Source organism: Clytia hemisphaerica, unplaced genomic scaffold (genome assembly GCF_902728285.1).
Source record: "Clytia hemisphaerica strain Z4C2 unplaced genomic scaffold, Clytia hemisphaerica genome assembly, whole genome shotgun sequence".
In the NCBI taxonomy this organism is placed as follows: domain Eukaryota; kingdom Metazoa; phylum Cnidaria; class Hydrozoa; order Leptothecata; family Clytiidae; genus Clytia; species Clytia hemisphaerica.
Genome location: NW_027103421.1, coordinates 448,801 through 473,499, shown reverse-complemented (window position 1 = coordinate 473,499; position 24,699 = coordinate 448,801). Strand labels below are relative to the sequence as shown.

At 35.2% G+C, this 24,699-nt stretch overlaps 2 protein-coding genes across 2 annotated transcripts in view; both read right to left on the bottom strand.

Annotated features, from left to right (window-relative positions):
* Window positions 1-545: 545 nt before the first annotated feature.
* On the bottom strand, window positions 546-4,452 carry LOC136797775 (uncharacterized). Its single transcript, XM_067054362.1, has 4 exons — window positions 4,320-4,452; window positions 3,592-3,778; window positions 2,262-2,415; window positions 546-654 (listed from the first exon to the last, which is right to left on the bottom strand). The coding sequence occupies exons 1-4, from the start codon at window positions 4,405-4,407 to the stop codon at window positions 562-564; spliced, it is 522 nt and encodes a 173-aa protein (XP_066910463.1). The 5' UTR covers window positions 4,408-4,452; the 3' UTR covers window positions 546-561.
* A 1,012-nt stretch (window positions 4,453-5,464) lies between these two features.
* Window positions 5,465-24,699, bottom strand: part of LOC136797795 (uncharacterized) — a 36,877-nt gene continuing 17,642 nt past the window's right edge. Inside the window, exons 10-18 of the mRNA XM_067054380.1 lie at window positions 24,194-24,303; window positions 22,856-22,995; window positions 22,025-22,137; window positions 11,206-11,451; window positions 10,515-11,031; window positions 9,395-9,590; window positions 8,404-8,904; window positions 7,050-7,725; window positions 5,465-5,622 (exon numbers count right to left, since the gene is read on the bottom strand). Coding sequence (XP_066910481.1) covers window positions 5,465-5,622; window positions 7,050-7,725; window positions 8,404-8,904; window positions 9,395-9,590; window positions 10,515-11,031; window positions 11,206-11,451; window positions 22,025-22,137; window positions 22,856-22,995; window positions 24,194-24,303 — 2,657 coding nt within the window. The remainder of the gene's footprint in view (window positions 5,623-7,049; window positions 7,726-8,403; window positions 8,905-9,394; window positions 9,591-10,514; window positions 11,032-11,205; window positions 11,452-22,024; window positions 22,138-22,855; window positions 22,996-24,193; window positions 24,304-24,699) is intronic.

The window sequence follows — 24,699 nt, the reverse complement described above, 5'->3', positions numbered from 1 at the left end:
AACCGGTATCTTTCCGGACAAGTGGAAATAGCACGTATCTGCCCTATCCTTAAAAGGTGAGAAATCCTACGCTTGCAAAGAACTTTCGACCCGTTTCTTTTCTACCTGTACTGTCAAAGGTTTTCAAAAGAAATCATCCTCATACATATCCTTGAGCTCATCGAGTCATCCTTATACAATCAAACACAATCCGGTTTCCGGAAGGGCCATTCTACATCGACCATTCTCCTTATAAAATTGAGGAGATGCCATCAAGAAATCTATGAACAAAAATGGAGAAACGTAGAATTGTGAGGGATAATAGCGAGGTTAAGCAAGAAACTATCTACAACGTACAGAATCTACGACGTGAGTTTTTCGCAAGCTAGTGCCCAAATCTCAAGGCTAAGCTCTATCTCGTAAAGTTTGACCTGTACGTTGTAATTTGGAGCCTGGGTTTATTATGTGAAATATGCCAAATCTCACGTCATAGATTCCGTACGCCGTAGATAAGCTTCTTGTTTAACCTCGCTAATGACTAAAAGGACAATTTTCAATTGCTTTCCATTTTTTTTTATTATATTAAGCGTCTAATTTTGTAATAATTTCAGCACATGCGATCGTTTCTTTCTCATTATCAGCATTGACAACTCGTAGTTTCAACCAGTATTTACCCTAAAAGAAAAAGAAAATATTTTGATAAAATTTAAAATATTTTGATAAAATTTACACCGTTTTTTATCAAAATCAGGCGTTTGACTATTAGTCAGGCAGAATTAGGCCATAATCCGCCAAAACCGGGACAAAATATTGTGTAGTGATGAAATTTTGCAAAGAGGTTCATTTTTTTTCTACTCATCCAATTTATCAATATCTACACAATTTGGAAGCGCTCTAAATTAGGTTGGAAGGGTAGAGTTATAACTCTGAGTTTTAACGCTAGATTTAAGACTTAGGACCTTAGAATTTGAGGATCCAAAAGTTAAAAAATGGTCCAGTAGGGCTTGAAATATAGCCATAGAAACCAACGAACCAATAAATCCCTTCCAGATCGAAATAATCGATGAAATCAAGTTGAAGGCCCGAAGCGAAATTGACATTCTTTCTCGGACTTCAATTTTCGAAAAATGGTAAAATAGCCAAAATTGCCAGTATGTTATAGCACTGATTATTGTTATTTTTGACATTTGAAAACCAATAAAATTTAGTTATCAAGGGTCTCCCCATGATTAATTGTAGAAATAAGTACCAAGTTCGCCATTATGTTGTATAACCAAGGACAACCTTAAAGTTCATTTGTCCATTTGCTTTAAGTGACCACAAATTTTGTTTCGTATACCATATTTCAGCGAATACATATTTTTTTTATTATAAGCTTACAAAAATCCGAAAACAGGCTCAGAGATGCTTAGGTCGAAAGCTTAATAAGGCTGAGAAATGCTTGAGGGGTGCTTTAAAAATTTAGGGAAATACTGAAAAGCCAAAAATAGCCAAAATCAGGAAAAAACATTTTTTGTAGGCTCAAGTAATTTTTAATACGCTTAATTCTGTAAAGAACGAAGGTCTACATGGAGCGCTTTAAGCTTTTCCAAGCCAAAAAAAAAAGAATATCGTAAAAAAATAGTGTTACTATTGTTTTCGAAAATCTGCGAAGCTTCTGATTGGCTGAGCGCTGATTTTCATCTTCATTTATTGACTTTTCAGAAGTTTTTCTATTTCGATAATATTCCACTCGGAACTATCTTTTTAACGAGCACAAAACCTATTTAATTCGCATTCGGTTGGAAAAAACTCAAAACTTAATAAGCAGGGGGGAGGGTTGTGCGATAAAAATTCCTGGGTGGAAAACTTTTGAAAAGGAGGCTATGTAGTACAGCAGAATTAGGACAAAAGAGGGAACTTTCAAAAATATTTTTCAAAAAATTAATAAGCGAGGGGGATTGGAATAAGAATGTCCTGGGTGGAAAATTTTCGAAAAAATAATTAGCGGGGGACGGCTGTTAGGTACCCGAGACCGAGAGTACATGAAAGTCACAGCCTTTTTTTCTCTATTGCTGATAATATAACAATAGCGTTCAGTTTGAGGTCGTTGTTGTTATTTTCTGCCCGCGTAGTTTGATTATTCGCCCGATAGTGTCATTTGGGCCCGACGCGAAGCGGAGGGCGCAAATGGCTCTAGAGGGCTAATAATCAAATTGCTTTGAGAACTGAAGCATACACGAGCCTGGACCAAGGGGCATACACTTGCGTATAAAAAAAATATGTAAAAAAGTTTTACTTACGTCAATCGCAAAATTGGGAAGAAATCCTGGTATTTTTTGTTCAATATCGGCTGGCATTTGAATCTTCACATTTTTGACGTTCAAAGAGCAATCAGTGCAAAAGTCTTTCACCATACAAAGTTGTGGTAACTTGTCACAGGACAGTAATTGATCGCTGAAAGTAATGCAAAAAAATCAAAGTTATTTTAATGGACGACTAATTTTAGCTAAGAAATTTGACAAGATTCAGCAAATCAAATAAAAAAATCGACCATTTTCCAAGTAACTTTCCCGCCATATTAAACAAAAGAATATTATGTGCCACAGTCGCAACTTTTTAGTATTCTAGTCGTCATTTTAGTGTTTCAAATTTCTCAAATCACCAAATTTAACAAAATTGAAATTGATCAAAAATTATCGCAATTTCAATTTGCTAATAAACAGTACTTTTAACCTCAAAATGCCTTTCTTTTCAGATTTATACTCCACAATTTTATTAAGGAAAATAAACGGCATTTACCCGGAAAAAGTTGGTTCCCTTCCCTGGATGATTCGAAATACCATGTGCCTTTCGCTAATTTTGACTTCAGTAAAAAATTTGTTCCCTCAATACTAGACGATGTTATCGCCCGTTGCAGTGATAGTAAAGACGGGGAAATATGGCGTTACGGCGGTATATGGAAAAAAAACCACCGCAGAGTTTTGAAGAAGACTCTACCGGCTGTAAACTCTTTTCGGCAAAAAGCCCGTTTGCGAATTTTCTTCGGCTTTAGGTTTATTTCTTAGATAATGATTTGTCTTAGACTTTAACATAGTCCACATCAATACCTGACCTTTGTTTTAAAATGCTTTCCACTCTTTCTTATCTCGGGGAGCACGTTTATAAGCAGCCGGGCTGCTAAGGTTCGAGGGCAACCTCGCGTCCCCATGTGTCCCATGCTTTATTTACGTTACTGATTGACGCCAGAGAATACCCTGTTGGTTGATGGTGTTCCCTCTCTCAGAGGGGGGACTTCAAAACAATATGTCATAAAAATTTCCATCGACGATGAAATTTCTGACATTACAAAGTTACACTGCAATCCAATGGTTTCAAATCCAGGAACAAATGACTCGTAAAGTAAAAGCTTTTTTAGATGATCTGAACATGGCAAACGATATCCTTTGACCCAATAAGCATAAATATGGTATCATATCAGGAGTGGTTAAGGCAAATTTTTTAGAAAATGAGCTAGAATGCTAAGTAACCACAGGGCTGACCCGAAAATTGGAGTTGCTTATTAAAAAATTGCATATGCATAAGAAAAATAATTTCAAAATTCCCCAAACAGCTTTTTGAACTTAAACTTACCACCCAATACAAGGTAATTTCACCCAGAACAACATATGTTTTGAGACATCAACTTTAATTTTGATTTTCTTTGGAAGAACATAATTTTTGATTTGAATACCAGCAGATACGTGGAAAGTTGCATTGTTTTTGAGAGGTAGTTTACTTGGGAATTGAGTGACTGAAAACTGGATTGGAGCTTTAGCGTCTAAATACAAAAATTTGATAGATATTTTCAATAAGGAATTATAGATACAGTAACATATTCCTAACATAGCTTAAAAATGTCAAAAAAGAAATATTTAGGAACAAAGCTCATGAATGACTAGGGTAAAGGGAAAAACATTTCGCAGAAAAAGATTTTTCGCAGTTCACAGCCCAAGATTCGGAGGTAAATTTTAATGAAAGCAAGGGTCAAGCAAGGTGCTAGAAGTCGTCTGATAACCAGAACTATATCTCTTTGTAAGAAAAATATCAAAGAAAAGTTAAGACACCCTTGTATCACAGCCCCGGTGGAAATTTTTCTTATACTAATAATGGGGTGGGGATGAAAATTTCTAAACTCGAAAAATCCAATGGGGATGGTTTTAAAGTGCAATTTATCCCCTTAATTTTCAAATGGGGATGAAATCAGGGTCTAATGACTTCCTAGAGGGGCTAAAATTGGAGGATATTTTTCCAACGTGGTCGAAATTTTTCATTGGGGCGGTTACAGGGTGTCTGTGACACAGGGTTGTGAAAATACTTACCGCAGTTCTTCATTTCCATACCCTGCGAAGAAATGAAAAAAGTTGCCAACAAAATCAAAACGAAATTCATTCTAAAAGTAACCATCATTCTATTTTTCGAAAAACAACTTTTTTTATGCCCTAAATTTTAGCAAAAAAATGCTTCAACGTAACTCAAAATCTTTTTTTTTATTTTCAAAATTTGAAAATCGCTTCAAACTCAAAACAAATATGAATTTAGAAATGTTTATAAAGATCTTTTAAGAAAATTTCCGTTCGTATTAAAATTCGATTCGGTCAATTAACGGGCAAATTCTATGCAATTGTTTTCACTACTGTTTAAACCAAGAAGGCCTTTCATTTCAAAGAAGAAAAACTATTTTTTATCAACATTTCATATTTTTACATTATCCAATTGAAAACTTACTTTAAAAAACTTTCAGTGAAGCATGCTTGCTACACAAGTTGAAAATCGTGTCATGTTTTTAAGGTGTTTAAAAAGCTGAAGCAAATATGTAATAGTAAGTTGTAAGCAACAGTTTCTTTTTTATAAACAAAAGTCTGGAAGAAGCATTGAAATAGAAAGGCGTTTCATATTTGAAAATTGTATTAAGCGCATAAATTTAATAATTACTTTAATATCATTTTGATTGTTTTCTAGCATTGGTCTTAAATCACAATAGAAAATTGATAGAAATAAAACACTTTCAAATTCATAAAAATTCTATAAAATAAAATTAATTCATAATCACTATACCTAGTATTTCAGTCAATTGGCAAAATTATAAAATTCAATAATCATTGCTTGGGTCAAATAAGTCAATAGCCAGGATTTGAGATTCTACTTTGATTGGATAAATAAATTTGGCGTTTTCTCAAATTTAAATTGTTGCCATTTTCGAATTATCAGGCTCCCGAAATTGATCTAATTGAGGTAATATTAATCTAATTGATCATTAATTTGTAATCAGTTTCAGTAGTTTACGTTTAAATCGATTAAAATATATAAAAAGAAAGATTTCAGAATTTCCGAATGTTTAAATACGCAAATGCAAACCGTTCTTGAGGCTTTTTATCCTTGAAGTCCTTCAGTCCTTTCAACATTTGAATCATGCTTTCAGTAGTTCGTCAATCTAGTGCTAGCACCCTTGGAAGATAATGAATGATTATGAAATTTCAGAATGAATAAATTTGTAAATGCAATCATTAAGTCTTTCACTGCTTGATTTAATTCTCACTTCTACGCTACCATGTTGTTTGATGTTGAAATGGAACAACACAGTCTCTTTCTTTAGAACGGTCGATGACGCAATAATTTCTCCAGCTACAAGAAAAAGCAAAAACGAAACAATATTAAGAGGACTAAGTGAAGAAAAGTAAATTTCCCCCCAAAAAAGTGTAAAAGCATACTCTCGTGTACCTAAAATGGGGGGGGGGGGGGGGGGGTTGGAATAAAAATGTCCTGGGTGGAAAATTTTTGAAAAGGAGGCTAATACAACAGAATTCCCAACTGGCACACAACGTTGTTTTGACGTTCAAATGACGTTATATGGACGTTATGACTTTCAAAAACATTTTCCAAAAATTTAAAAAGCGGGGGGGGGGGGGGGGGGGGGGGCTATTAGGTACCCGAGAGTATTTATCCAACTTCCCTAAAAATTTGGTCCATCTCATTTCCTCAACTTCAGATCACAATTTCTCTAGAGTGTAACTTTAGACACCAAAAACGTTAACATCAGTTCCCACGTAAATCAGTTTTCTTAATGGCCAAATACACTACAATCATGGTCGCAATCTATTGAGAATTAAGCTTATTTCCTCGTTTTTCGAAATTCGGAGTTCGGGCGAGAAAGTCGATTTTGGGCCATCTCTTAAATTGAAACGGATATTTCAATTTGGCTCGGGGTTATAGACTTCCAGCTTAAATTATGAGCCTTATTAGCTGGGAGACCCGACTTCTCTGTCTATGTGGTTTCAAAAAAATATCAAAGTATAGACAGTAGTAGCCGGGAATTATACAAGATGCAAGAATTAATCGCAGAATTTGATTGGCTAATATCTTATTGTTATGATTTGATAAACAAAAGTATGACGTCAAACATCTCTATTGTTTCAAGAAGTGGCGCGAGCTTTTGAATTGTTTTGAAAAAATAACGGTTTTTTCTTTTGTGATTTGAAGTGATTTGAATCGAGTCAATAATTCCATACTCTGTATTTCAGTGAAGTTGTTGGGATTTTAACAGGATAGAAATATTTTTGTACAGAGTATGGTCTCCAGACTAGAGCCTTATTGGACCATTTTTGAACTTTTAGATCCTCAGATCCTAAGGTCCTAAAGAGTTATAACTCTACCCTTCCAACCTAAGTTAGAACACTTCCAAATCGACTGTGGCTATAAGATTTCGTGGGAATTTCCCTTTTTTCTCAAATATTATGACCATGATTGTACAAAAGATATTGTATTACAATAAATTGGCTTGGTGAGTACCGGCTCACAATGTATTGAAAAGCTATGCATGATACAATTTGGATTTTAGAATGGTCTCTTCCAGAAAATGTGGGGTGGAGGATGTATTGTCTGTGGAGTAGGGAAAAATTCAAAGTAAAATTTGCCTTATCCGAGGGGTAAACTTGCTCTGTTTGGGGGTAATTTTACCGAATGTCTCTCCAGGGGGTTAAAGGTCACAATATACGGGAGGTAAGTTTTCACCCCCCCCCAAACTTTTTCGGAAGAGCCCAATGGGATCTTACCAATTTCTTTGATCAAATTGATATTCCATTGCTCGAACAATGACATCAATCGTTCCAAAGTCATACTAACGCGTATATTTTGTTTAAGGTCGTGTAAACTCTTGTTACGCCAGCCTTCCTCAAAAGCAGCCATTTGTAGGTCTAATTTTCTTAGTATAGCTGACCACGGAATGTTTAGATTGATGAAAACCTTCTTTTCAGTATTCGTGAAATCCTTATACGATACTTGACCGTTGAGCGCCATTTTGGGTGAAGGTGATTGGTGCGTAAGATTGATCACGTGACAAAAATTCGAATTCGGTTCAAGGTCGGTATCCGTCATTTGGAAATTAAGTTCCGAGTCCGTCCCGCGTAAACAAGATGGTGGCGTAATCACGATTCGGAGATTTTTGAGCGGGTTGACGGTTTTGTTCGTTACGTGTAGAGCAACGGCAAGCTTGTCGTCTTGGAATACGAATTGATTCGAGATACGTAAACACATATCCGATGCTAACTCTTTAACAGTCGTGGAACGAACGTTTTTTAAATGGTCAGGTACTTGGGTTGACTCTATGGGCGTTAGTGTTTTAAGAGGCGGTGAAGAGGGTGGTAGAAGGGTGCTTTCTTGGGGATTCGTTGGTGATAAGTTGGATGATGGTAGAAGAAGTGATTCTTGCGTGTGTTGTGTGGAATTCGACTGCTGAAAAAGGTGATAAAAAGACAGTCAAAACCGAAAAAAAAAATCAGATTTATTTCGAATAAAAACATATCAAGTAGTTAGACAAAGAAATTTGTTTGTTCAGCACCACAGACGAAATGTAAAAACCCAGCTGACACGCAACGTTGTTTTAACGTTCTTCTAATGTTCAAAACGTCCATATAACGTTAGATGACGGTTGAAACAACGTTGCGTGCCAGCAAAAAAACTCAAACCGGTTTGAAAAGTGAATCGTCAAATACCCGCTTTTTTTTTATAAGAATGGTGTTTTTTCATTTCATCATGGATATTCTTAGCCAGTACCTTCCCACAAACCAAATTTTTTCTTTGTTTTATTGCGGTTTTGCGGTTTTCGTCTAACAGGCTAGGATATTCTTAACTTTTTGGCGAAAATCTTTGTAATACACACCTGTAGAATATTGAGCGCTACTGGGGTATTATTGGCAATTTACAGGTGAAAATGCTTAAAAAATGGCATTCTTAGGTTCAGTTGCTAAATTCCATGATGGTGATATTCTTACCATATTCTTAATTTTTTGGCCATTTTAATAATGGACATTCTTATAAAGTGTATTTAAAAAAAAAGCGTGTAGAAGTACATAAAAACAGGTTATGAATTTGGGCTTAGAAGTAGGGTGCTAGAGGAAGAAAGTTTACCTCCAAATTCATCATGTCACCCATCAAATCCACAACTCCCGCGTCTTTGTTTGAGTTAAATTGTGGAGATAATGGTTGCGTTATATTCATTGGTGATAGAGATAATCCATCGAGTAAATCATTAGGAGGAGTGGGGCTCGTTGTAGGTGAGATCAGGCTATTCATATCTCCCAAAGGTTGGGATAAGAGAGCACTCCCAATAGCGAAGTTATCTCCTAAAGACTGCGATAACAGGTCGTTCTCATTATTAGACTGTGATACATCATTATCTCCCAAGAGTTGAGGAGTGTTATCTCCTTGAGATGGGAAATCTCCTAAAAGTGATGCATCCGTTCTGTTTTTGTTAGAGCGTGAAGAAGATGTTCGTTTTCCACCCCGCCCAGACGTAGGGCGTTTAGAAGAGGGCGTTTTCGTTGATTGGCTACCACCACCGAAAAGACTTTTCGCCAGCTGTTCTTTCTTGTCAGGTTTTCCGGAGGATCTGGTGCCACTTGATTTATCCTGAAAGGAGAATATGTAAGAATGTTTTATTGGTAGCAATCAAAAGAGCTTTTTTTTAAGAATAACTTCTATAAGAATATCAGGGTGAGATTTCAGAGTTAGAACAATAGGCCTATTGTTTAGAACAATAGAAAAATAAGAATAACCCGGCCGGCACACAACGTCAAAATAACGTCCATTTGACATTCATAACGTCCAAATAACGTTATTTGAACGTTAAAACAACGTTGAGTGCCAGCGGGGAATGCTCACCCTCAGCCTAAGTACAATATTCTTATTAAAAAAAAAGCGTGTATATACACAATATAATATCAGAGATACCACCAATTCATGGTATTCATGACGTAATGTTTTATACGGAAGCACCCAAAATAGCTCGGGCGTTTGGCACTAGTTTTATCGTTTAAATACAAAACTAGTGGTGGTTTCGTATAAAAGTATTTAGGTCATAAATATAACGAAGACGATCAGTATTTAACAATTTTTATACCTCTGAAGTTTTAGAAGAGGAGCTGCTATTATTCCTAGATCGACCACCATCCAGCCTTGTTTCATGGGTTGAACTACCATCACGAAAACTGGGTGTCGGTGAGCCAACTGATGACGTCATATCAGACTCTGAAGACCTGGTAACTAGTCCTCGGTCTTTCTGCCATTTCCCAGGCTTGTTGCTTGATAGATTGGTTCTATAAAACAGAAATTAAGTTACAAACAGATTGAAATTTAACCTCTGAATAACCCCCCCTCCCCGAAAAAAAAGGAAATTATAGACCAACTAACTGTTCTAGCGACGCCCAAGACGACTCTTCGTCAGGATAATTAAGCTCGCTTCGCTCGCTGTCATTTTTGAGAGAATAAGTGTATTTTTGACTTTTATGAGAAATATTTAAAACGATTCCTTGTATTTTCTAAGGAAAAGGAACGATAATATTTTCTTGCCGCATATTGAATGGAACATTAATCAAACCTTTTTCCTATATTTTCCAGGGGAAATTACCAAATGCGTACCCACCAAGTACAATTGACGCTCTCTAATTCGACGTTCTCCTATTCGATAGGCTCCCTTATTCGATGAAATTTATAAAGTCCCCGTCAACATATCATAAACGACGCTCCCTTATTCAATGAAAATCCAATTCCCGTTGAAAATCGAATTACAATTAGAGAGCGTCAACGGTATAACTAAATTCTATCTACTCGGTTCCCATGAGTAAGTATCATGAAGGCCCCTACTGAGAAAGGCTACATGTTTTTTTTATAAGCAAGTGAATGCCTCTTGGTCAGGCTCGTGTATGCTTAAGTTCTTAAAGCATCCAGACAGAGCTTATGCTTTTATGAATCATGCTTATGATTCAACCCAAGCCAAGTTTTTAGTGAAATTTCAGAAATTTAGTAAAAATTTTGGGAGCAGTGGAATGTAGCTAGCCGTGGAATGTCTATTTTTACTTGACCTCTACCAAACCTTTTGAAAAATATTCCAGGCTGACATATATGCTTATGCTATGTTTAGGAATTCTGCAAATCTGAGCCTTCGTATGCTTATAAGCGTTATGCTTAAAAAAAAAACATGTACTTACTTCAAACATAACGAAAAATTTGTAGAAACTTACATTGGTACTTGACCTTGTTGAGGCGTCAAAGAAGGATGGAGAATGGCTGACTGGTCATGCTTTTGATATTGAGACACATCCTCTAGACTATCTTCTCCGCTCTTTTTCTCTGATGACACGGGGGCAGATTTTGAAGGTATTGTGGGTGCATCGTATACGTAAATAAGATCTGTACGTTTCACGTGAACTTGTTCAGTATCCTCTTGTCTAATACTAGCTTGACTTAATTCACTTGAATATGGTTGGGCGCCGTTCAATAATGCTTGCTGTACAAAACCATCGAGAAAGCCTAGCGTCTCGTCTGGTTCGATATCCTCACAGCTACCATCATAAGGCAGGACATCACTCAACATAACCGGGTTGCAAAGCTTCAAAATAGATTTCAATTCTGAGTAGCGGCGTCTAGCCTCTGATCCAAGCTTTGAAATATCGATATCGACAAATAGTGAACTAGGCTGTGAACTTCGTGCGAGGATTTTTGTGATACCAGTAATGATCCAGGCTTGAGTTTCGCTACCTTAAGTGAAAAAAAAATGTTTAAAGTCTTGAGTTTCAAAATAAAATTTAAGAAAATTTTCAACTTTCCAAAAAAAAACAGCGCGCACAAAGGGTTTACACTCCCTAAATCTCGATAGATAGTCTGTTACACGTTATGTAGACCGTACCGGAGGTTCAACAAAACGTTTCTTACATTGGTACGGTCGGTAAATCATATTTGTCATCTTCTCCACGATCGACTTCAAATCATATCCCATATCTTCTTCTATATATTCACCGACAACCCATGACACCAATTTGACCAACAGATCTGGCAAACACGGTTTATCCATCAACGTGACGTAAGATATAAGAGCGTGATCACGCAAATCACGTGTAGCCTCGCTGATGACGTCATCACTGTCATTGTCGTCCCCTGATGAATTGACGTCATCAATACCTATAAAGGAAATAAAGAATAATAAAGTAAGTCTGCGACCGCATTCGAGAGCGATCCGAAGGATACCTTTTCTCTAGCTGTCTACCCGAAGGTAGGGGAGGGCGCCACTCCTTTCCCTGAATTTTTCCACTTACCCTTGATCCGTCTCTTTAAATGCTGAGCATCAAGCAGAGATGCATCTTGCGCACCGTAGCTAGATGCTCTACCTTCATGCTGCGGCCGCTTTTTTTCGGCGTACTTGTTAAGGGATAATAGAATAGATGATTAATGCTCAACTTTTTTCAAACCTAAATGGCTCAATATTTGAATTATTTTTTCTCGTACATTCATCAAAGAAATAATGAATTGAATATGAAAACCCACAAAAAGCTATCAAAAGAGGGGGTTTCGGCTTTTAGAAGCTACAAAAGTTTTCATTTATTGAACAGATAAGTGCAAATTATACTTTTAGCTAAAAATCGACGATTTAAGGCAATTTCGCAATCTCAAATAAAAAATGGGCTAGCTTTTGAGAATTCATCTATTCTGAATCCCTCTGAATCCAACAAAAAAAAAGAATTCAAAAAATCTTAGCACTACTTTTATTTAAAAAAAAAGTTTATTCTTTGATATGAATTTCCGTTGTTCAATTCAATTCACACCTAACCAATAAATCTAGTCAAAGCCAAAAGGCTCTTAAATTCTATCATTCAGAAAATTCTTAAAATGTTCTAAAAAATTCATATCAAAACAGGGGTGGTGGGGGGGGGGGCTCTCGATTTCAAAACAACCATACGTGCGGCCCAAAATATAGGCCTTTGAAATCAGACCCTTACGGTGCATCTGGTTGAAATTTTTTGACCATTTTCAGGCAAAATAGGGTCAGATTTTCCAAATTCTACACCCTTAGAGTGCAATTTTCTCACCTTTGCTGATTCGACCCTAAGGGCCACACTTACAGTAGGTCCTTTACTTTCATTGTCTCCTCCCCGGGGTATCAAAATCATACTGTAGAGTCTCTTTAATTCGACCCTCTATAAATCAAACCCCTCTTTAACTCGAACAATTTTTCTTGTCTCTTCAGTTAACCTTACTCTATATCTCGATATACGTTTTTTATAAGAACAAACTATATAAGAACATAAGGCTTCGGTTGCCAAAATATTAATAACAAGTTAAGAACATTTTAAGGCTTTTGTGGGCTCTAAAACACCTGTTTTCTTAGGAAAATGGACAAAAATACTAAAAAAATGCTGAAAATAAGAACATGTTAAGAACATTTTTAGGCTTGAAACCCGAAAAGTTAAAAACATTTGAAGGCTTCAAAAATTTTTGAATGTTCTTATAAAAAAAAAGCAAACGTGTATTTCCATAACTCGATCAGGCTACTCTCGGGTGCCTAATAAACGTACAGACCAAAATAAACGTACAGGGGGAGGATAACATTTGAATTAATAAACGTACAGGCTGAAATAAACGTACAGGCGAAAAATCAGAGCTAAAATAAATAAACGTACAGGCTAAAATAAACGTACAGGGAAAAATCTACCAATTTTCCAATTTTTTCAAATCAAACACTCGAATTTATAGCAAAACGTTCGAATTTACTCGTATAACATTCGAAATCTCCCACAATACGTTCTATTGTAATTAACGGCCTTTCTACACGTCTTACTTGAACAAAAAATAACAAATTTTTTCCAATATGAATCGGGCGATATCGGGTCAAAATAAATAAACGTACAGGAGGGGATAAACGTACAGGCGAGAAAATTCCTTAAAATAAATAAACGTACAAGTCCTAATAAGGTGCGTACATGCGGGAAATTTGACACGAAAAAAATAAACGTACGTTTATTAGGCACCCGAGAGTTTTATTCCACGTGCATGTTCCAGTTGTGGAAACTCCACTGTCTTCAGTTTGAATCAAATTGTTATTTTGTTTTCGTTATTTTTAAGTAAAAATATAGCCTTCTGATATTCTATAAAAAATATACAAGTAGACAAAATTCCTACCTTATTAGTTGAATAGGGAACTAATTTTAGTTGGAACTAATTCACGCTTTTTTATATAAGAATGGTGTAAATCCATTTCATCATGGGAAAATCATCCTAAAATATTCTTACAACATTTTTAGGTAAGGATCCTAATTCAGACTAGATTTAACATTTAGTACATTTTTGTAAAAGGAGAGAGCCTTACTCAGGGGTAATTGACAATTTATAATTGAAAATACTATAAAAAAGGCATTCTTAGCTTGAGTAGCAAAATTTCATGGTGGTGATATTCTTAGCATTATTCTTAATTTTTTTGCCATTTTCATCATGGACATTCTTATAAAGTGTATTCTTATAAAAAAAAAGCGTGTTTTCGCAGTCGAAAAAAAAAATTGGAAAAAGCGCATTTCGCAAGATTCATTTTCGAGGTTTTGCCCTATTTTGAACATAAGAAGGGTTCCTGACAAAGAAAAAGAAAACTCTCAAATATGATCGCAAAGCAATCCCAAGATTTCATGTTTTGGTGATTCTTGATTTTCACACGCCTATTTTTAACAAGACCATTTATAAATCAATATTTTTCACTTAAGTTTATTTTGGATTAGGGATTTTCGATTATTTCATAAGTTTCTCTATTATAAAAAAAAAGTTTTGTCTTTAAAATGAAAACTTATTACTGACTTAATTTTATAGTAAGTTATAAAATTCATTTATAAAAGGAATATTTAATTTCCGATGATTTGGATCGAAAAAAAACCATTAACACCATTATTTTTGTTGGGCCACAGACATCTTACATATTTATAACACTCTAGATGAGGCATCTTTATCCAAAATTTCAGTCTGTAATATTCAGGCTCGGCGGAAACGTGGAGACTGGGGAGACTTCAGCATCCCCACTTTTGAGCAAATGAGATTTTTTTTCTCAAATTTCTAGCGAATTGCATCTCATTTTGAGCCTTCAGCCTCCGCACTTTTACGGTTGTTCCGCCGGGCCTGATATTCTTTTGTCTTTTGACACGTTATTGCCAATTTCGAAAAGTCATTGGTCAGAAATTTTCAACCTTTATAATAATTGGTTATATTAATCTATCAAGATTTCTAAAACCAATTGAGTTGGGAGCGCAAAAATTTCCTGATTAAAACAAAATACTGCGTTTTTTAAATTAGAAAATTAAAATGGTCTTTTACGTTTAAGTTTCGATCTAAAAAGTAAGGAATTGAACAAATTTCATGTACAGTGTATGGCCCCTAAAATGCTGTGGCCCCTAAAATGTAGGTTGGTGCTTAGCAAAGTATTGTAGCCTGCAGTTACACTTTAAACGAACATTTTTACCTAAGCTGTTTTGAGTACTTCATATTTTACAAGATAAAGAAAATAGGTGAAAAATTCTTTCAAAGTCTGATATCTTTCTAAGAAGTAAAGTTTTAATTACAACATTTTGACAGGATTCAGCAGGATTCACTAAATCCGACAAGAATTGTTTCCAAATGACGTCAGCCGCTAAAAAATTTCTATTTCTGCATTTTCGAAATTTTCCATCTTGGCTTTGCGTTTAAAAAACTCTCAAATTTGTCAACGTAAAACGATAAATTTCATGCCAGTCAGCCAGTAAATTCATCGGATAACGAGAATATGTAAACAGGTTTTTCTGTTGTTTACTTCACTGTAATACATAATGCGGATTTAACGAAACGTACATTTTAGGGGCCACAAACCTGCATTTTAACAACCATGAACATACTGTGAAAATATAAGTAAACAATTTAAAGCTCATAATCCTCCAAATCACGCTTTGAAACAATGGTAAAAATCAACTCGATACCATTAGTAGTTTTTGAAAGATCGCCAAAAATTCAAACCTACATTTTAGGGGCCATTGAAAAAAGGTGATCTAACTTTGAGCGATTAAAAAATATTGTTGCAATAAGAGTTTTTAAAAACAAATTTTGGGAAAGAAAATAGAAGTACTGTACTGTTTTGAACACTACAAAAAGTTAATTAATTATTTTTAATAGGTGTGATCTCTAAAAAGATTTTAGATTCAACCTAAATTTTAGGGGCCATACACTGTAGCATGACTTTTTCCGGATCGTAACGGGGTTTGACCATAATATTTTGATAAACAACACATTTTTTTATTATCTTCTATCTTCTACCGAATTGAATGGGCGTTTCACCGCTGCGTACTGAGACACACATTCTGTCAAAACAAAATCTGACTAACTTAAAACCCCTAAGCTAACATCTCCCCTCGGCCGTTTCTCACCCAACCCTTCCCAGAAAAGGCAGATTTTAAGCTATCCAGTGAGCTTTTTACTCCTTACGGTTTAAAGATTGAAGTTGTTAAAGATATGTATCTTTAAAAAAAAGGGAAAATGAAAACGGGGCCGGCACTTAAACGGTTAAAGAAAAAAAAAACACATTACGAACCTAAATTGTAACAGTTTTTTTGACTAGACCAAAACTGTTAAAACACACGTCTTTTCACTTTTCGATGAAAATTTCGTAAGTTTAGCAAAAATCTATGAAATCACTGAGTGGGGAGAAATTCACGACAAAAACTACCCACAGTTTAAGATAAAGTATTGTTTTCCTTCAAGGCACTTACTCTAAAAGGAAAACGAATAGCTCATTCTAGCACTCTATATTAGATATCTGTTATTGAGGCTTTTTTTAAGGTATAATAATAAAGTTTAGTGGTGTCAATCAATCATTACCAAGATATCTTGTCAAGGAAAAACAACTTTTTTCGTGTATACCATAAACGCAGTCAGACAAAACCACATCATATTTCTAATGGATATCTCAACCAATATTAGCAAGATAGTTATGAACTATAAGAACTAAGAATAGCCTGGTGCGTAGTGATGATATACAGACTAAAAGCTCAGTCTGTGGTCTTTAAAACTTGTATGGCGCAGAAATTCGATCTGGTATGTAATTCATTTCTCTCGCAATTTGTAAACAAACTTCTTCGATAATTCCAATAATGGCGGATATTACGGATAGAGTAACAGTCAACATGGTATGTTCAACACTTAACGCCTTTTGTGGCGTTCCTGGGAATTTGCTGATTCTGAAATTCTTCACTAAAGAAGGCTTTAGAGATATCTCTTCTCACCACTTATGTATTGTACAATTAGCAGTTGCGGATCTTCTCGCATGTCTTTTTGGTGAAATATGGGACGTATATCAATATTGCAATTTCAATGTCTTCAACGAACAAATGCCTGATAGCTTAAAATGGCTTTTTAATGTTGTCTATTTTATTACATTTTTGAGCATGTCAGCTTCCGGTGGGATATTACTAGTGATGGCTTATGATCGATATTCGAAAATCACCAGACCTTTACAACAAGATGATAACACTAATAAAAAGATCAATCTGATGATTGCAGCTTTTTACGCTATGGCCGTCTTTGCGGTTCTACCAACAGATTTATTTATTAAAGACAGAAATGTAGAATTGATTGTGAATTCAATATCATATGTAATTGTTGTGATTGGTCTGGTGATCGCTCCTATCATTGGTAACATATGGTTTTACTACAAAATAAAGAGATGCTTACAACGCCAGGCAACAGAAAATGCGAATCTCACACGTCAACAAAACCAACAACGCAGGCGAAATGAAAGTGCAGTCCAAACTCTAAGATGGTTAACTATCTTTATGTTAATCTGTGTGACTGTTCCGAAAATTTTCATCTCCATAGTCTACGCTACACTACTAATAGGTAATGAGAAGAAATCAGCTCGTAATAGATTAACAATAAACAGTTTGGCCGTTAAAATTCTATTTCTCATTTCAAACAACTTATTATATATCAACAACGCTATCAATGTGTTTCTATATTACAAATTTATCAAGGAATTCCGAACTTGGATCAAACGGTTGTTTGATTTTCGACAACGCAGAATACACCCCATCTTCAACGAACAAGAAAGCCAACGAGAAAGCCAGTTATAAAAAAACATGTTTTTAAAGGTTTTCTTAAAACTAAGTTGATATCCTTTGCTTAATCATCAATTTTAAATTACCAAGATTTTTCACATTGAATGGACACGGTTGTGGAGCAATATTGGTTAAAAAAGAGGAAAGAAAAACATCTTTTTGTTTTTTCAGAACGGCATCGAACACAATATAACAATAGGAGACACGGGCCTGATATAAAACATGTGTCCGATATGAAACAGGAACACGGTAAAACTAAAACCTTTAATACAGTTAGTCTGGCATACTAGACAGCAAAATTTACGGAAGAGCAGCAAACTAATGGACATTATAACCGAAGTAACATTATCCCGTAACAGTTATCGCATTATCATATAACAAATATGTTACTGTATTACACGTAGTAGAAAGTAGGAAAGCTGATGGATTAAAAAAAAATTAACATTATCCCGTAACAGTTATCGCATTATCACATAACAAATTTGTTACTGTATTACACGTAGTAGAAAGTAGGAAAACTGATGGATTAAAAAAATTAACATTATCCCGTAACAGTTATCGCATTATCACATAACACATATGTTACTGTATTACACGTAGTAGAAAGTAGGAAAGCTGATGGATTAAAAAAATTAACACTATCCCGTAACAGTTATCGCATTATCATATAACAAATATGTTACTGTATTACACGTAGTAGAAAGTAGGAAACTGATGGATTAAAAAAATTAACACTATCCCGTAATAAGAGTATTCGCAAGAAAAAACATAACCCGAAGATCAGCATCCTTCTTAGTTTTTAAATAAAAAACAACAAGAAAGTATTCATAATGCGGAATATTTCGATGACTCTATCTCATCATTTTCAACCATAAACTAAATACATTTCAAAAATCTACTTTTATTCTAAAAATCTGTACAGCAGTAAAATGATAATTAAAAACGTTAATGAGTTATAAAATGTACCTTCGGGTTATGTTTTTTCTTGTATTTTTTGAAATTGTCTGGTACTGTTGGATTCAAGAGTATTCGCATTATCATATAAACCTATATTACTGCATAATAGTAGTATATGAAAGGACACCCCAGTCTACATTGCAGTAGTTTTTCGTTTTTCGCTTTTTTTTTAACTTTTTGAAAAGTAATGTTTTAGCATTAAGGCCATAGCTTTATATTTAGTTGACCAAATTTAAAAAATGACCCCTCATAATTTAAGTTAATCCTTCCTCTTTTCAATGCAAATGGATTGATTCTTTAACAATTCAAAGAAGGCGAGAAAACTCACTTCAAATAAGGGGACTTTTTCTGGGACACCCGGTAGTGGTGCCAAAGTAAAGTTTATACTCTCAGACGAAAAATGGGCTTACACAACACAACTTTATACGAATTGGTCAGAATTCTTTAACTCGTCGAATTTTGGTGGACCTTCCTGAATTTTGAGACAAAAATACCTCTTAGTAAACTTGTTTTAACAAGTAACACACTGTATGTGTCAAGTTAATCTTCGAGCAGATTCTCATTACTCCGCACATAACACGTTTTTATTCTAAAGGGCAATCTTTGGATCAGGTTGACATTAGAGGGCCCGTGGGCGCCAAGTCTATTCAGCGAGAGTGAAAGATACGCTTGGCGCCCATGGGCCCTATAATGTCAACCTGATCCGAATCTTTTGCATTTAGATTTGGAATCAATTAAATGAGCTTTTGAGCGCGGTGATGGGCTAAACGAAACAATCGCATAAAAAAAAACAAGCAACATGCTGAATGGACCTACCTGATGATGAAAGCTAGATAGCAATAAGGAGAAAAATGAAAACAATCAGTCAGACGATATAGCGTTTTTCGAAAATGCATAAAACATAAATTTTATCATTGATTGTTGATGGGGAAGAGGGAAGGGGAGTAGGGAAAATAGAAATAGAAAGTTCCGGTTGCAAAATCGGTTTTATTGACAACTGAATCATGCTTGATGGTGGGCATTGTTATTAATAATGTTTTTGTGTGAAAAAAAAACAAAGAAATAAGGAAAAAATCAAATGAAAATCTGCAAAAACGGCGATTACCGGCAAAGAATTTTTCTCAAAAAAACAGTCATGTTTTGAGTATTGCGAATACGCATCTTTCTGCAAAAAAATCAGAAAAAAACTAAGAATGAAAATTCGAGAAAATGTCAAAAAACCAGTTTTTCCGGCATTTTCGGCCGGAAAGAAATGTTTTTCGAAAATCGGACTCCGTCACATTTTAGGTATTGTCATTTTGCATCAGTGTGTAAAATTTCATAAAAAATATAAAAGTACAGCTCGAGAAATTCAAGAAATACTGTCTTTCCGGCGAAAATAGGTTGTTCCGGTAATTTTTGAATAGTTCCGGCTTCAAAAATCAATTTTTTTGAAAATTGAAACATGCTTGATGGTGGGCATTGTTATTAATAATGTTTTTGTGTGAAAAAAAAACAAAGAAATAAGGAAAAAATCAAATGAAAATCTGCAAAAACGGCGATTACCGGCATATTTCCGGCATTTTCAGCCGGAAAAGAATTTTTCTCAAAAAAACAAACTCGGTCATGTTTTGAGTATTGCGAATACGCATCTTTCTGCAAAAAAATCAGAAAAAACTAAGGATGAAAATTCGAGAAAATGTCAAAAAACCAGTTTTTCCGGCATTTTCGGCCGGAAAAAAATGTTTTTCGAAAATCGGGCTCCGTCACATTTTAGGTATTGTCATTTTGCATCAGTGTATAAAATTTCATAAAAAAATATAAAGTACAGCTCGAGAAATTCAAGAAATACTGTCTTACCGGCGAAAATAGGTTGTTCTGGCGATTTTTGAATAGTTCCGGCTTCAAAAATCAATTTTTTTGAAAATTGAAACATGCTTGATGGTGGGCATTGCTATTAATAATGTTTTTCGAATGAAAAAACAACCAATTATAAGAAAAAAATCCAATGAAAATCCAGAAAAACGGCGATTTCCGGCATATTTCCAGCATTTTCGGCCGGAACAAAATTTTTCTCAAAAATCAGACTCGGCCATGTTTTGGGCATTGTTAATACGCATCTTTGAGCAAAAAATCAAAAAAAACTCGAGAAAATGCCAAAAAAACAGTTTTTCCGGCATATTTCCGGCATTTTCGGCCAGAAAATTTTATTTTTCGAAAATCGGACTCCGTCACATTTTGGGCATTACCATTTTGCAACTTTGTGCCAAAAATCAGAAAAAACTAATGAGCCAATCTCGAGAAAAGCTGGTAACAGACAGACGGACGAACGGACGGACATGGGTTATAGGACCTCCGAGGTAGGTCCAAAAAGAAAAAAGAAAAATCAAAAACATCAAACATCAGTCCAGTCGTTCTTGCTTTCGTTTTTAGTCAAAATGCAACACAGCTTTGAATGCTTTGGCTAAAGATGCAGGTCAGATCACATAATCAAATCAAAAACTTAGTTAGGTGACCATGACATAACATTTATGAGCTATTAATTAATTATCTGGGGGCGAACTGTAAATTAATCTACTTAATACAATCTGTCTAACGAAGCGTTTTCTTGAATTTCCCTTCGAAAATCGTGAGTATGCAACGCCTTCCAATATATATCAAGCACTCTTTAATTCAATTAGCGAATCTTAAGGGCTACATACACTACACAATATATATTGTCAGGCAATATATTGATGATATATTGCTGGAGTGTAGGCAATATATTGAAAAGGTGTCTGCAATATATTGTAAGCTCCATTTGCAATATTCCTACAGTATAGGGGGATGTTTACTGAAAGAAAAATTCCTTTTAATAATTGATTACCAGTTGTTTACTTCGTACATTACGGTCCGCAAACCATATTGTTGAATATTGTTCGTCAATATATTGTGTAGTCTAAGTAGCCCTTTAGTAAACCTTAAAATCCTGAAAAAAACAGGGATATGAACCGAAAACCCCTGGGCTGCACGAATCCTCTCTGATATGTTTTGATATAAGGGATACGTAACGTGTACAAAATTCCCGTTCGAGAGTTACCCTCTTCTTTGTAATTCTGAGTTTTTGAAACTTGATTAGCCTGATTAGTAAGTTTTATATGAAGAATCTTATAATTTCATTAAATTTGAATTAAACATTTCAATGAGGTTGATACAATCATTGTTTTTAAACCTTTTTAAGAAATAAAATCGAGAAAGGTTACCCCCAAATTTGGGATAGCTTTCGGTCGAAAATTTTATACACAATGAGGATTCATGACATGCACCATTGCAATGTTTTCCGCGGAATCCAACAGCTGATTGGTTGAAAGTGAAGTACTGACTGATATTACGTCACTTACAACCAATCAGCTGTTGGGTCCGTGATGTAATGACAGAAGAGATTGTAATGGTGCATATTATAAATTTCAAAACATATCAGAGGAGATGTGCGTAGCCGAGAGAACCCCTTGTTAGTGGTGTCAACTCTTTAGCTATGAAAATTGACTGTTGTTACATTTAACTGTAATTTGAACTCGAATATTTATCCCCTCTGCTAGAAAGTAGTATAAAATACTCTCTGTAATTCGAATTTTGCTCTAATTCGAAGAAAATTCCTGGTCCCTTAAAGATCGAATTAGAGAGAGTCAACTGTAGTTACTAATATTGACCATATTGTTTCTTACCTTCGCCTATTAATCTCATGATATTGTGAGCAACATCTTCTTGTACTAAATGACCACCAAGTTCAAATACTTCGTTCATCGTCATTATGAACCATTCGTTGTCAGGTGCAAATCTAAAAGAAAATTTTAGCAAGGCGTGGTGTAAAGGAAGAGCAGTGGACTACGGTGCGCAAGGTCGTGGGTTCGATCCACTGACCTTTATATATCCCTGGACCAAGCTATATCTTTGATCAAAGTTCTTTTTGAATTGATACCCGTAAAGAAACCAATAAACTCGAATATCCCCTTAATTCGTACAAGCTTACTGATCCCTTCAGTCAACAATGCTATATAGACCCAGTCTCAATATTTCGAAATTTCCGTAAATCGATAAATTTTGAGTGCTTGTTCGATTTATGGAGACTCTACTGTATAAATACATGCACATGTAATTCACGATTTTTGAAAATTAGCAATAAGATCGGAAGAAAATTAAGGAAAGTTTAAGAATATAAGGATACACGCTTTTTTATTAGAACAAACTATATAAGAACATAAGGCTTCGATGGCCGAAATATTATATTAAGAACAAGCTAAGAACGTTTTAAGGCTTTACAGACTCTAAAACACTGAATTTCTTTGGAAAATGGACAAAAATACTCAAAAAATGGTGAAAATAAGAACATGTTAAGAACATTTTTAGGCTTAAAACTCAAAAAAGTTAAGAATATCCCAAGGCTTCAAAAATTTTGAATGTTCTTATAAAAAAAACGTGTATGTATGTAAGGTTTCCAAAAACCTCCATATTCTTTCTCACGCTGGTACAAATTTCGGGGGATGGGGCTTACTCACTTGTCAGCCAAAGTTGTAATTTGTGTGACCAGGGTTGATCTTATATAATCATCCATGGTCGAACGTAGATATTTGATCATCTCTTCGCAAATAGTTACAACATTTGACACATTTGCCATTCGATACAAAAGCTCCAAAGTCTAAGAAGAAGGGTTCAAAGATCTTTATCATTTAATATAGAGTAAATGCTTTTTTATAAGAATGTTTTTCATTTCATCATGGATACTCTTAAACTTTTTAGTGAAAATTGTTCTGAGATATTCTTACTCTTAGGTTCCAAACAAACGAGGGGGGGGGGGGGGTCGGAAAATTTTCGATTTTAATACAGGGGGGACCTAATTGCCGGGGGGTTGGAAACTGTACTTCTGAAAACCCAAAATAAGGTAAATATAGGCTAAATTCAGGCTATTTAGAGCAAAATAGCGGGCCTTCTCTTTGGCAGCTGAAAATATTCTTAAAAATTAATAACGGGGGGGGGGGGGGTCCTAATAAGGTCCATGGGAGGGGGGGTTGGAAAATTTTCGAAAATTTAACAAGCGGGGGGGGGGGGGCATTTATTTGGAACCTAAGAGTACAGCATTTCTAGCTCAGGACCCAAAATTCAACCTAGATTTAACATGTAATACATACGTCTAAATCATAAAATGACATTTTTGTGAAAATGTTGAGCCTTTCTGAAGAATATTGGCAATTTATAATTGAAAATGCTCTAAAACGGCATTCTTAGGGTTAGTTCCATGATGGTCATATTCTTGGCATACTATTAATTTTTTAGCCAATTTCGTTATGAATAGTCTTATGAAGTGTGTTGCTATGAAAAAAGCGTTTATTCTTCTTGGATAGTGCTATTTACAAGATTATGACTGACAGGGGGCTTATTTAAGCCCGGTAAGCGACGAATTTTGCCGGTCCAAGGCTAGAAAAAAATAACAATACACGTTTTTCCGGTTAGCCGTTTCGTATGAAAAGTCACCAAAAGTCACCAAAAGTCACCAAAAGTTCGAGTAAACAAACCATCTTATTGGCTAAAAGCAAAAACATAAACAAAAAAATGTAAGTAAGAGTAAGAGCACTGAAAGCACATTGTTTTGTTTATGTTTTTGCTTTTAGCCAATGAGATGGGTTGTATACTTGAAATTTTGGTGACTTTTTATACGAAGCAGCTAATCGTAAAAAGGTGTATTGTCACCGGTCTAAAAATTCGGTTCGCAGCCTCAAGTTCGATACTAAATACACTAGGCTTGTTAAGAACTCGCCAGTCTAGAATCTAAAATTCGCCGGAAATAATTTTTTATTCACCTATCAAAAACAAGCAAATGCATTAAAATCAAGTTAAACCTTTCGTTTGAGACTGTCGTCATGGTCTTGTAAGCAATTGATAATGACTTGCTGATGTTTGGCCGCATAATCGAAATCTGTTGTTATAAAGTCACTCAATGCTTTGATGCCTAGAGGGAAAAGATTGAAAGCTTAGTCTGATAGCTATGATACTTGTTTGCTTTGACTCTTCTCCTTTGCACAATAGACGTTTTCATAAATTACGTCACGAACATCACTTGCCTGGTTTTGAAATTATTACCAAGGTGATTAACTCCCAGCAGATTTTAAAACTACAGTAAAACCTCTAATTAACGGGCACTCTAAAAGGCAGACACCTCTGATTAGCGGACAATTTCATTTTCCCCGGCCGTTTCCTAGTCAAATCCTCATAAAAAAGTTTCTAAAAGGTGGACACTCAATTAGCGGACCCTCTGATTAGCGGACAAATTTTTTCGCACGAAATGGCCAAAACCCCTATTTTAGCTCTCCAATTAGCGGACATTGAATATCAAACGGGTCACAGA

What these genes read in the sequence shown, in the direction of transcription:
- LOC136797775 (XM_067054362.1), bottom strand. Translation starts at nt 4,407, where the DNA reads ATGATGGTTACTTTTAGAATGAATTTCGTTTTGATTTTGTTGGCAACT. An exon ending in TATGGAAATGAAGAACTGCG is followed by an intron (nt 3,779 to 4,319) that starts GTAAGTATTTTC and finishes TTTTGTATTTAG; the next exon opens with ACGCTAAAGCTCCAATCCAG. An exon ending in AAATTACCTTGTATTGGGTG is followed by an intron (nt 2,416 to 3,591) that starts GTAAGTTTAAGT and finishes CATTACTTTCAG; the next exon opens with CGATCAATTACTGTCCTGTG.